At 50.0% G+C, this 12,442-nt stretch overlaps 1 protein-coding gene across 1 annotated transcript; it reads left to right on the top strand.

Moving 5' to 3' along the window:
* The first annotated feature begins 5,767 nt into the window (after positions 1 to 5,767).
* Positions 5,768 to 11,431, top strand: CD300LD (CD300 molecule like family member d). Its single transcript, XM_072939110.1, has 4 exons — positions 5,768 to 5,822; positions 6,453 to 6,782; positions 8,169 to 8,265; positions 9,960 to 11,431. The coding sequence occupies exons 1-4, from the start codon at positions 5,768 to 5,770 to the stop codon at positions 10,084 to 10,086; spliced, it is 609 nt and encodes a 202-aa protein (XP_072795211.1). The 3' UTR covers positions 10,087 to 11,431.
* The last annotated feature ends 1,011 nt before the right edge of the window (positions 11,432 to 12,442 follow it).

Below are 12,442 nucleotides of genomic sequence, written 5' to 3'. Positions count from 1 at the left end.
GCCCTTGTCATCACCAGTCCTCAAACTGAAATGTCACACTTGGTTTGTGGGTTAGGGCTTCCCTTCCCACCTGGCTCCACCAGACTAGCCTTCCCAAGACGTAGCCACCGAGTCTTCTTCCTGCCACTTCTCACCCTCAGAGGGCCTTGCAGGGGTCGGGGGCTTGGAGGTGAAGCGACAAAGGGCTGTGCCTACAGGAGCAAGAGAGGGCGTGGTGGGCCAGTTCCAGGGAGGGAAGGGTGAGGGAGGAAGAGGCTGAACAGCTTCTGCTTGTGTTTACATCTGAGGGCTGAGCCTTCTCCTGGGATCGGGTGTTCCAGTGAGCCCTGGCGCTATTGCCTGCAGCCAAGAACTTGCGAAGGGGCCGCGGACAGGACTGCAGGAAACATCGACCCCCCCCTTCCATTCTTAACAATTTGATTGAAGTGCAATTGGGATAAAATTGACTGCATACATTGAAAGTGCACAGTTGGAAGAATTTTTCTTGCTGCTTTTATTATTTTTCAAATTTTACGTATTGTTAGATCCATTTTGTTGTGATGTACAGTTCTGTAATTTTTCACACATGCATTATTTCATGAAACCACCATCACACACATGCAACATAATTCCATCACTTTCCCCCAAACGTCTTTAACTGTGAATCCCATTTCTTAAATGGCAGGCAGTCAAGCTGGTGAAATTAGGAATTTTTAGGTGCTGATCTGGCTTCTGAGAACTGGGGTTCCAACTTAGTTTAGCTTTCCCAGCCTGGGAGGTGCATTCGGATCCGGCCCGTGCGCGCCCCCCAGCGGCCAGTCTGTGACCCTGCTGGTGATCTTCCCCAAAGTTCTCAGTCTTGGGTATTTTCAAGGTCCCACTGGGGCACAGAGTTTAGGAGAGGGGTGGGTGGCAGCGAGCTGGGAGTTCTAGTAGGGTCCCTTTCTTGAGCTGCTCTCTCTTTTTGATCTCTCCGACCCCCTTCCAGCTTTCAGAGCCCTCCACCCCACTTCCTGGTCTTTTGGCTGGAAAGCTGCGGTTTTCTCACGTCTATTATCTGTGTAATTCCTGTGGCCGAGTCAGCGTCCAGGGTCAAGCAGAGGGCGAATAAAGACAGAGAACATGCCACGACATCCCCCACCCCCCTTCTTCAGACCATGGTTCCTCTGCTCAGAGAGGGCTCTCCTCTTTCAGGGCTCTAGGTGTTGGAAATTCCAGCTGCTGCAGTGGAGTTGCAGCTTCTGCCCTGAGGCTTGCTGGGGCTGGGTGGGAGGGAAAGAAAACAAACAACAAACTCCACCCTTTTATTGTCCCTTCCGGCTCCCTTTTCCCGATCATCCTGAACTCTTACAGTCCCTGATGAGTGTGAAGTTTCAGCATCTGGGCTGCAGGGTTCACACTCAGGCAGACAGATCTAGAGGAAACAGAACCAGAAAAGTCACAGCTGGATTGGCCCTGCTTCTGGTTGCTTTCCCCAATCCTTCAGGTGCCACCTATTCAGCAGAATTCTTAGATAGCTGCTCCACGCATGCATCCAGCCTGAGTTCTTATTTCCATCACTTAGATTATTCTTTCCGGATAAGACGAAATCTTACCCGGAACTGGAAGCTGCACCGTCAATGTGCAAGAGCGAAAAGCTGGAAACAGGCTCAACGGCCATCACTGCAGGAATAGTTAATTGTGGTGGAGCGCCACAATTCAGCATCAGGCAGCTGTTTAAAGAATTCAGTAAACATGTATGCAGTGACTTGGAAAGATTTCTGTAGTAAAATATTAAAACTGATTATTGGAGTATAAAATACACACAGAAATGAACACATTGAAAGTGCACAGTTCAATCAATGTGCACAAATGAAACACATCCATGCCACGAGCCCCTACCCTAGTTCAAGAAGCAGACACTACCAGCCCCCAGAAGCCCTCTTGTGTTCTCCTCCAGCCACTGCCTACAAAGTCACGGTGTCACAACGTCCTTCCCCTCTAGATTTCTAAACAGCCTAAATTCATTTTGTTGGTTCTGCAACTTTATATGAATGAACCATACAATCCACACACTTCTGTCTTATTTCCTTTGGTCACCAATGTGTTTATGAGCTTCGTCTACACTGTTTCAATGCAGTTTTTATCTGCAGTTTGTTTTTTCTGACTGTGATGCAATATTCCACTGTGTGAATAGACCAAATGTGTCCATTCTATTGTTGATGGGCGTTCGACTAGCGTCAAGTTTTTGGCTGTCATAAGTAATGTTGCTCTCACATGCTGGCCCATGCCTTTGGTGAACATCTGTATACCTTCCTTCTTAGCATTAAAGGGGCCTCTCATTTCTTTTATTGGGAAGGACAGTTGTGCTGTAGATCAGGCCAGGACCTAATTTTAAGAGAAGTGAAACTTCAGTCAGGGTTAATTTCTTAGCTTCACCAAGTGTTTTAGGGCAAGTGTTTCCTGGTAGGGAAAAGTGAGGCCCTGAGACTTGGGCTGACACACCTACCAATGCACTTGAGTATCTGAATCCCCCCACCCTAGTTTCCCTTTGGGTCCCCAGAAGTGGCCTGTCCACTTGTTAGAATATAGGGGCTCCCCACGTTGAAGACTGTGCAGAAGTCTGAAAGGATGCTGAGTACACAGCACACGCTCATGCCCTAAGGACCTGGCCATCATTTCCCCTCCCGACCACCTCACCCCTGACTGACGTTAGGTGCCAGCGTGGCCCACCTGGGGATATGCAGGGCTACCAAGGGAAGAAGAAAATGAAATCGTACTGGCAGGAACCAGGAGGGTGTGTCTGGGAGAGAATCTGCAGGTGCTAGGCTGGGTGGTGGAATATAATGCTGACTTGGGAAGAATCCGTCAGCGTGAGGCTTTCATGCACACAACACAGGGACACTCTGCACACCTGCAAAGCCTGGGAGACTGGGACTAGTGCATGGCTGGGATGGCTCTTAGAAGCTGGGAAGCAATGAAGCCCCACATTAAACGAAGTCCAGGAGCCAGAATGGCAGGGACAGAGTGTGGAAGGGAGGGTCATAGGCTCAAAGAATTTAGCATGCTAAGACAGAACTGCTATATCTGACCTGAAAACCCACCAAATGAGTATCATCCTTGGGACGCCCTGGAGGACACTCCATTTACAAGGAAAGTAAGAAATATGCTGGTGAGGGGACCATGCGTATTACCAGAGGTTCCACGGTGGCCGGTCTCTCTGTGCTGGATTCACAGGTGATGCCATTACATAACTGAGGATCAGTGGTGCTGACAGAGTTCCAGAAGAGCAGAAGGCAGGTGGTAGAACTTACCTGTCTAGGTCAAGGTGAACACACTTGGTGGACCAGGTACCAAATTCCGAATGGCAATCAGCTTCAAGGATTGGTGGCAATGACTAAAAGAACAAGAGGCAAGATCCAGATCGAAAGGCAGGTGAGGTCTCTCAATGGTCATTTTCTTGGACTGGAAACATACCAGAAATGGAGCTCCCTGACAATGGGCACAATTCTCATATTGATTTCTTGGCCTGTGGGGTAAAAGTGATCATGTTGGGGAAGGTCAAGTGGAAGCCCCGAAATGGCCCCCCTGCAGTGACCAAGAGAGTGAATGGAAATCAACATCCCATCCTGGAGAAATGTCAGAGGTCAGTGCCACCCTCCAAGTTTAAGAACACAGAGCGGGGGGACCATCATATGCATCTTTAATTCACTAATGACACGGGTTGGTGGAAACCCACCCAAGGGGGAGCCAGGACACAGCTCTGTGTCCGTTGTGGTTGCTGCACTGGAGTCATTGACGCAGCCTGGCGTGTTGGTGCAACTGTAGATCTGGCAAATGCATCCTTTCCAACACCCACCAGGAAGGAGGAACAGAGGCGGTCTGTGTCCACTCAGCATGAGCAACAGTATACTTTCATAGTCTTGTCCCAGAATGGTGTTCATTTTCTTCTTTTTCTCTGTCACAATATCATCTGAAGGAGCCTGGATCATCTGGACACTGCTCAGAACGTAGTTAGCCCACTGTGGAGATGATATCAATCTAATCAGTCTTGATAACAAGAAGAGACAAGTAGCTAGATGTGCTCCAGAGACTGGGGGTGAACCCCCCTCAGATTCAGGGACCTGCTGTGTCAGTAGTTTCAGGGATTTGGTGGTCTGGGACACACTGGACCCACCCCCAAGGAAAAGGGCAGGTGAAATAAACTATATTTTGTGAGTTCTACCTCTGGCTTACCTGAATTCAGAGTCAGCAGGTGTAATGGAGAGTGTAGCGGAGGTGGGCCTGAAAACTGGGGAAGCGATTGGTGCTCTGGTCAAGGAGCAGTTCCACAAGCACAGGCTTCCTTGCATATTCTCCCAAAACCTGTAGGCAGGCATTAACTCCTAGGCGAAAAATCAGAGAGTCCTTTAACTGAATAAAATAGGAAACCAGTTAGAGAGGATGGTGGAGTTAGAGAGGATGGCAGTTAGAGAGGATGCTGGAGACCAGCTTCAATCCTTTTATTCTGGAATTTAGAAGACTTCTCTCTGCCGCCGTACTTTAAAGTGCAGCTTATAAGTCAGGAAGGGATGGGAGGCTCAAGACTCTGGGAGGATGAAACAGAACTACTTTACATAGTATTTTGCTCTCATATACTCAAAAGATCGGCCCTTTTTTGGGTCATTTTCATGTATGATCTGATAACCAAGAATTATCAGACATCTAAGAAAGGCCAAACCAAACCAAAGCCAACAAAAACATGACCACAGAGGAAGAGATATAATTCAGGCAATAGAAGAGAGTTTTAAAAACATCAACAATCAGAGAACAAAGAGCAGCTTTTTGAAATAAAAATATAATTTCTAAAATAAATATTTCATGCAAGGGTTAAAAGTCAAAAGACAACACAACCCTAAACTAAAACCTCTGAGAAGGTGGGACAGAACTCACCAATATGGAAAGTGTGAAATAGAAAAGAAGAGACAGAAAGAATCAATCCAGAGGGGCCAGGGAGAGGGAGCAGGGGACACAGAGGGAGGGGAGCATCTGAAGGAAGAGGGGAGAGGTCACTCAGGAGGACGTTAGAAGAAGCAGTTTCATGCAGTGAGGTGGCCAAAAGCCCACAGTCAGAGGAGAAATATGCAGAGGTACGGGAGGAAGCTTCTGCGACAAAAAGAGATGAAGGGAAAAGGCACTTTTCCTTCTTTATGATCTCTCCTTTGTGGCCTCTGATTCACAGTGACTCAGGACCTCAGAGGAAGCCGTCTAGAAAGCAGGGCAGAGGGTCAGGGGCAGGAAGGAACCATGGCCCAGGGAAGGAAGGGTGGTGTGAGACGCACGATGGTGGGGCTGCCTGGACGGATGGTAGGATGGGGCTGTTTCTCCAGGGAGGCTGAGTGTGAGCCCTGAGCGCTGCGTTCTTCCCAAAGTACAGACCTACCTTGTGTCCATCACTGCCTTGACCCCTGCTCTAGAGGTCCTCTCTCCTGACTCCCACTGCCAGCTCTGCCCTCTCCTCTCAGCATAGATCCTTCAGCTCCTCATGTGCAAACTCGACCAGGCACGGATCATCTGCCTTTCCCATAATGCACAGAGGTCTTGACACAGCTCCCGTCACCAAGTGCAATTCTGTCCTCACCAAGAGTGACACCCTTTTCTCCTAATATGTAAAATGCAGAAGTAGGTGCACACAATAGGAAGTGAATCAGAAATAAATGCAAAGTAGAATCAAGTGGCTTCACTTGAACCTTGAAGGAGGCTCAGGGTGTTCACCTTTGACTTTGGCGTCAAGTCCTTGAAGGGTATTGAGCGCCTGTTATCACCAGAGATGGGAGGCAGGACCACGTGGCTGCTCCCAGCTCTGCTCCTTCTCTTCTACCCAGGTGAGCGGGGCTGGGCTTCAGGAACTGGAGTGACTCAGGCTGGGCAGGAGATAGAGAGGGTCTGTCCTAGGGGAACATGGCAGGAAACAGGGCAGGGCCAATTCACTCTTCCAGACACTTATTCATTGAACAAAAATCAGGTTTTTGCTACCTCACAGGTTCTACGTTAGGTTCTGGGAAACAAGAAGCGAAAATAAACCAAAACACCCCCCGTCTAGGACAGTGTTTCTCAAACCTGGCTGTTCTACACAAACAGATCCAAGAATGAAAGAATGAACTAAGGAAGGGATCCACCCCCGATGATCACAGATACTCAGGCTCCAGCTCAGATCCGCTTGGTCAAGGTGGGGCTCAGGCATCTGGATTGTTCAAAAGCCTCCACAAATGACCTTGCCTTCCCCTAAAGAGCTCAGAGGACTGGGAGGTAGACAGGCAGTGAAGCCAGTGGGGGACAGGCTCTATGGAGTGTCGTGCAGCCCCACACGGCGGCCTGCCTGAGTTTCTGCTCCGGACGAGCCAAAGACCAGCCCATGGTCCAGAGTAGTAAGTGCAACAGTGGAGACACGTGCAGGAGGCTGTGGCCCTGCCCTCAGGGTGGGAGGTGACAGGTGCATGGTTTGTGTTTTCCAGGTTCAGCTGCCATCACGGGTCCAAAAGCAGTGAGAGGCCTGGAGCGGGGCTCGTTGACTGTGCAGTGTCGATATGGCCCTGGGTGGGAGCCCTATGTGAAGTGGTGGTGTCGAGGAGCTGACTGGGGCAGCTTCAAGTTCGTTGTTAAAACCACTGGATCAGAGAAGGAGGTGAAGAAGGACCGTGTGTCCATCAAGGACAATCAGAAAAATCGCTCATTCACTGTGACCATGGAGAAGCTCAGGCTGAACGATGCAGACACTTACTGGTGTGGGATTGAGAGATTTGGAACTGACCTGGGCGTCCCAGTTAAAGTGACCGTTGACCCAGGTAAGAGTATGTGTACGTGTGGATGTGTCTCCTCAGGGCCTGCCCTGTCCTGGTCCCTGGGGTTCATCTTAGGTGACTTAACTGTCACGCAGAGGGAACTGTCACAGGGGGTGGGTGAGTCCTGAGGTCTCATAGGACCCCCACTGGCCACTTGGGATGGGGAGGGACAGGGCTTCCCTTAGATGCTCTCATGGCTCCCAGGGCCTCCTCTGGGATGGGATCAAGCCCTTCTTGGCACATTATTTTTCCCTCGGCACAATCAGTGCCTGAGTCTCTTGCCCAAGGAGATAAATATTATGGTCACAGTTTCAGCCTATGGGCAAAAGGGACCCTCTTCCATGGACCCAGAGACCCCAGTTCCTGCCAATGCTTTCCTGGGAGCTTTGGTGCCCAGGGGTTCCTGCCCCTTCTGAAGTTTGGGGCTGGGACTTCATAGCTGCTGTTCCCACCCCCTGTTCCATATCCAGTCCCAAAGAAAGAGACCCAGCACAGCGGGGGTGCTGTGGTTAATTCCTGGGGTCTGAAAAGGCCTCCACAGTCAAAGGGCTGCATTCCTGGTGGCTGAAATCCCATCCTGAGCCATTTACACATACGGGATTAGGGATGTTCTCTTCTGAAGTCCTTCTAGAATGCAAACACTTCTGGGCACGTTGGCTCAGGGGTCTCAGTGCCTTGGTGTGAACGAGTCTATCTGTTGGGCTCTGCTTCTGCTGACCCTTGGGCAGGTGGCACCAGCTCAGAGGGCTCCTGTGGCAAGGGGGGCGGGCACACAGCCAGCAGAGCCGCCACCACACCCGGAGCCCTTGAGGCACGTTATACTTGCAAAGCACAGCACGATCATTGTCTCCTTGAATCCTGACAATATTCCTGAGAAATACCCATCCCCATCTTAGAAGCCTAATAACTTGCCCCAAGTAAAGGCTCTTCCTGAACCCTATGCTTTTGTTCAGGGCTGGTCCTGATCTTTGAAGTCACAGATCTTGGGTGTGTTACCCCCCGGGGAAGCCCCCATCCTGCTCCTCTCCTTGCTGGATGCATAAGATGGGGGGTGGGCATTGGCCGAGGCCTGGTCATAAGCAGCTGGAGTGTCTAAATTTCAGCTAAACTCCAGCTGCCCGTGTCCTGGGGCAACCCTGGGCCCCTCTAACCTTCCAGGTTCTGCTTGGTGTCCTCCCTGGACCTGTGCCAGCCCCTCCTGCCTCTGAGGCTACTAGAGGCCAGGGAAATGTGAAGGTCCAGGCTATAGGCCCCTTTCCGTGGCCCTGCTCCAGAATCCTCAGGCCAGGGCAGCCCATGCTCCCTCCCATCCCCCAGGTTCAGAGCCACGGGCAGGGCTGGGGGCGGGTGAGCAGGCTGAGCAGTGCGTAATCTGGTTTATACACCTAGCACCAACTACAGTGCCGACCGCCACCTCCACTACCACCACGTTCACAGCGCCAGTCACCACGGGAGACACCAGAGGCCACCCCTCCGACGGCAGCAGGTAAGCCAGCTCAGATTGTGCTGTTCCCGGTGGCCCACTTTTCTGACGGCGGGACCCTCTGTAGTCCCGGGTCCCAGCCAGAGCTTGTCTCCAGACCCTCAGGCTCCCTTGAGAGGAGAAAGATGCCAGGGCCTCTTCCGCCTTGCTCTCAGGCTGCACAGGAGACCCCTGATCCTTCGCCCTGGTCCTCAGTGCTATTTGTAGATTTGTTGGTTCATAAATTCATCCATCCACCCATCTCATTTTAACTGAGTTAACCTCTCTGTGGCTGGCACTGCGTTCAGCTCGAGACATAGACCTGGAGCGTCCTCCCGAGGAACTCAAGAGATGGAGACTCAGAGTGTGGGAGCTGGACGGGCAGGCGGCCCGTGAGGGCGGCACGGCAGATTCTGGGAGGGCAGGGAGGGCCTGTGTAAGTGCTGTTTTCCCTAAGTTCTGTAACGGCAAGAGCAGCGATGCTCATATTTCCCTGCGTCATTAGAGCACCTGGCGGCTCACAGAGGGGCTTTCTTGTCTTTACTCTGTTAATTCTTTGCCCTCGTCTAGACCACCGCGGAATGGGTAGATATGCACTTCCCCATTTCGCAGGGGAAGAAGCAGAGCCTCACTCAGGCTCCTCAGTGCCCTGTCCAGCCATCGCAGCCAAACGGGCTTTCTAGAAGCTGAGCGGCCCATTTCACTTCCTCCCTTCTCTCCCCTTGGTCCTCTCAACTTTGTTTCTTTTTCTTTGTTTTAAAGGAGGTACTGGGGATTGAACCCAGGACCTCATGCTAAGCACGCACGGTACCACTGAGCTTTGCCCTCCCCTCCTCAACTTTGTTTCTATTGCTGGGCCTTCCCGCAGAATCCCAGAGGGAGATCCCCAATCTTCCCACCCCCAGGAACCCTTTCCTTCCCCTTTCCCATTTGCTCTCTGTTTTGAAAGTTTCTTTCTACCAAAATGCTTTTAATAAGTAATAGTTAAGAAATGCCCTCACTGTATGAATCAAAGGCATACGTATGTACCAGTTAGGGTCTTTGATCAGCATGAGATGAATAATCCATTCATTTATCCAACAAATGAGCACTGAGCACCACTCCTGCCTATCCTGGTTTTAGGAAATACAAAGAGATGTGAGGATGAACAAAATATCCAGCCGTCTGCCCTCCTGGTACTTATATTACATAATTAATGTACCAAACAGAGTTAAGTACTTGATTGACGAGTTTATTCTACAAATTTCTGTGACTAGTGAAGAATAAGAGACAATTCGTATATTAGCTTGGCTGCCATAACAAAGAACCACAGGCCCGGTGGCTTAAAGAACAGACATGTATTTTTGCACAATTCTCAAGGCCAGGGTCTGCGATCAAGGAGTTGGCAGAACTGGTTTCTTTTAAGGTCTCTCTCCTTAGCGTGTCGACGGCTGTCTTCTCCCTGTGGCGTCACGTAGTTTCCCCTTTGTATGTGTCTATGTCCTAATCTCCTCTCCTTCTTATAAGGACACCCGTCCTTTCCCTCCCAGTAGAGCAGCAAGGGTGACAACAGTGAGAAATGTGGAAGGAGGGTTTAGGGGAGTGCAGGCCACTGTCAGCCTGGGGCCGCAGGCTGGCCCTCACATAGGTTATTGGAATCCAGGACCTGGGCACCCGGAAAGATGGGAGGAAGGGGCCTGGGTGGCAGCTCACTTCATATCCCTCTGTTCCTCCCACAGGTCCCTGCTGGGCAGCGTCCACTTCCTGCTCCTGGTCTTCCTGAAGGTGCCCCTGCTCCTGGGCATGCTTGGTGCTGTCCTCTGGGTCAACAGGCCTCAGAGGAGCTCTGTGAGGAGGCAGAGTTAGCCCCATGAGAACCAGTAGTTCCATGCTCTTCAATGTCTTGTCCAAAGAGAAAGCCCCCCAAGTAGAAGAATAAGAAATTTTTATCAGGAAATGACTGTGGTCAGCAGTGACTGTGGTTCTAGAGGCAGCGTGGCCCTGCTTCAGGAGACAGTCCCCTAGTCCCTGGGAACCTGCAACTGTGATGCTTGGGCCTCTGGGCCTCACTCTGGGGTCCCCCTTCTCTGTACAGCCTCCGGCCTTCCTTCTCTTGAGGCCTCCCACACAGGAAAAAAAATACAAGGAGAAATGCAAAAGAAAATGCCTTTCCCCTGGGCCCAGTTGCTGGAGGGCATAGATAATCTCAGGCCTGTGAGCCGCCTGCAATGTAACGGACTAATTTTTGCATTCCATGGGGTTCAGGGCTTCAATAAATAATGGGTTTTGAAATTCTAGACCCCACGGAAACAGAAAAACTGTACTAAACGCTGATCATGTGCCAACCACAAGTGAAGACATGAATCTACAAATGAACAGAAGACTCTGGCACCCCTGCCCTGATGTATTTTTGCCACTTCTGTGGAAGGAAACCCTGGTACCAGCTCCATCCCTCACCTCCTACGTGCATGACTGAAGATGAGCATGGCCTCACATCCCCTCCTGGTCACCAGAGCCCTTCCTGTTAATAGCTCCATATTTTCTTTCCTCTTTTGCATGTACTCAGTTTAACTGCTGCTTTCATTTGGGGTACCGAGGGAGATAACCTCATGCATTTGGGGGACTGTAGGGGTATTCCATCAATCAGACACCAGAGTTAGAACAGACCAGCAACTGTGAGCTAGAGGTGCCTGGGGAGGGATGAGTCTGGGAATACGGCTCCTCATCCTTTTAAAGAGCCTTAGACCAAGATTCCTCAGATGTGAATTAAGCTCTTTCTGATGGTTCATTGTGGAGGAAAGGAGAGGGCACCAGGAGCTCCTTAATGAAGAGAAAAGGACAGCTGTTCCCTTCCTCTTAAGCTTTGACTTCTGGGCAGCTTCAAGACCAAAGAGGGAGGCCCCTAGAGCAGAGGGACCACTGAGCAGGGGTAGGAGAAGCATGGGCAGCCCAGGCCAGGAAGGACAGCTTAGGACACAGCTGGAGGAGACCTGGTCTGCAGGGAGACCCTGCTCCCTGCTGGGGCCCTGACACCCGAGCCAAGCAGCCCCTCACTTAAACTCCCTCTGCACTATGCTTGGGCCCCAAGTCCCCCTTTTACCTTCTTATTTTTAACAAAGTATTTAAACCGCTGCTTCCCTGCCCTGAAAGACGACGGCTTTTGCATCTTACCTAACTTTGCCCTCCCTCCTCTTTCTAGTACTGATTTGTTTAGTGTAGTATTTTTGTATTTATGAGATTTTTACTCTATTCTGTAAATGTTAGATATGTAAATTAAAAAATAATCATTTAGTTCTTTTTCTAGTTTTCAATCTATTCATTGCTCACCATAGCTTCTGTTTTCTCATGATTTAACTTTTCCGTTTGTTGGCAAATTTTCATCACAATGTAGTTTTTCTCTTTTTAAAGGGCTCATGGGTGCTATATTTCATAGTTCTTGCAGCCATGAGATTGTTGCTTGCTCAAATAGTTGAAAAACAGCAACGCTGAGTATAAAATTCGTGGAACTCCCTGTCTTTTCCTCTGAACGTGTAGATTTTCCTTCACTGTCTCCTGGGATGCAGTGTAGTTGTGATGTCTTTCCATCACATGCACAACTTGCTCTCTCTGATTTGATATCCTTTCTGATATGAGCCCATTAGATTCTATCATTATGCTTGAAGGTCTGTAATTTCAGAATATTTTTGGTGTCCATCATCAGTATCAGTTCTTTCCCTGGGACACTGTGGACTTTCAGTTGCAGATTGAAGATCTCTTTATTTTAGGTTTGTTTTAAACTTATAAATTATTTTTACTTTTTTCTTAGGGAACAGCCAGCATACAGGTGTGGAATCTCCTTTCTCTGCTTCCTGGACCCAAGTCTGCTTCTCCAAACAGTTTTATATTGTGTTGCTTGAAATACCGCTTTGTGATATTTCTGCCAGTTGCCACTTGCCTTTGGAGTAAAAGTTGGCATTTGCCAAAGACCAGTATGGGGAGGAGAGGTAGCTGGGAGGGGCCGGGAACTGGAGCAGGTTTGTGGCCTGGCCTCCCCCTCACCCTGAGGGCAGGTATCCTGTTGATTCTCAGCACACACAACATCACCCGCTTCATGGCTCTCTGTTTTGCAGTCCATTGCTCCTTCCTCTCGACTCTCTACTTCATCCCCCTTTCTCCAGCAACTTCCTCTCCCTGCGGGTTCATGTCAGGTCATGCTTGATCAACATGTCAAATCTACCAATCA

This window comes from Vicugna pacos, chromosome 16, assembly GCF_048564905.1.
Source record: "Vicugna pacos chromosome 16, VicPac4, whole genome shotgun sequence".
Classification (NCBI taxonomy): Eukaryota; Metazoa; Chordata; class Mammalia; order Artiodactyla; family Camelidae; genus Vicugna; species Vicugna pacos.
This window is presented reverse-complemented; position numbering and strand designations above follow the sequence as displayed.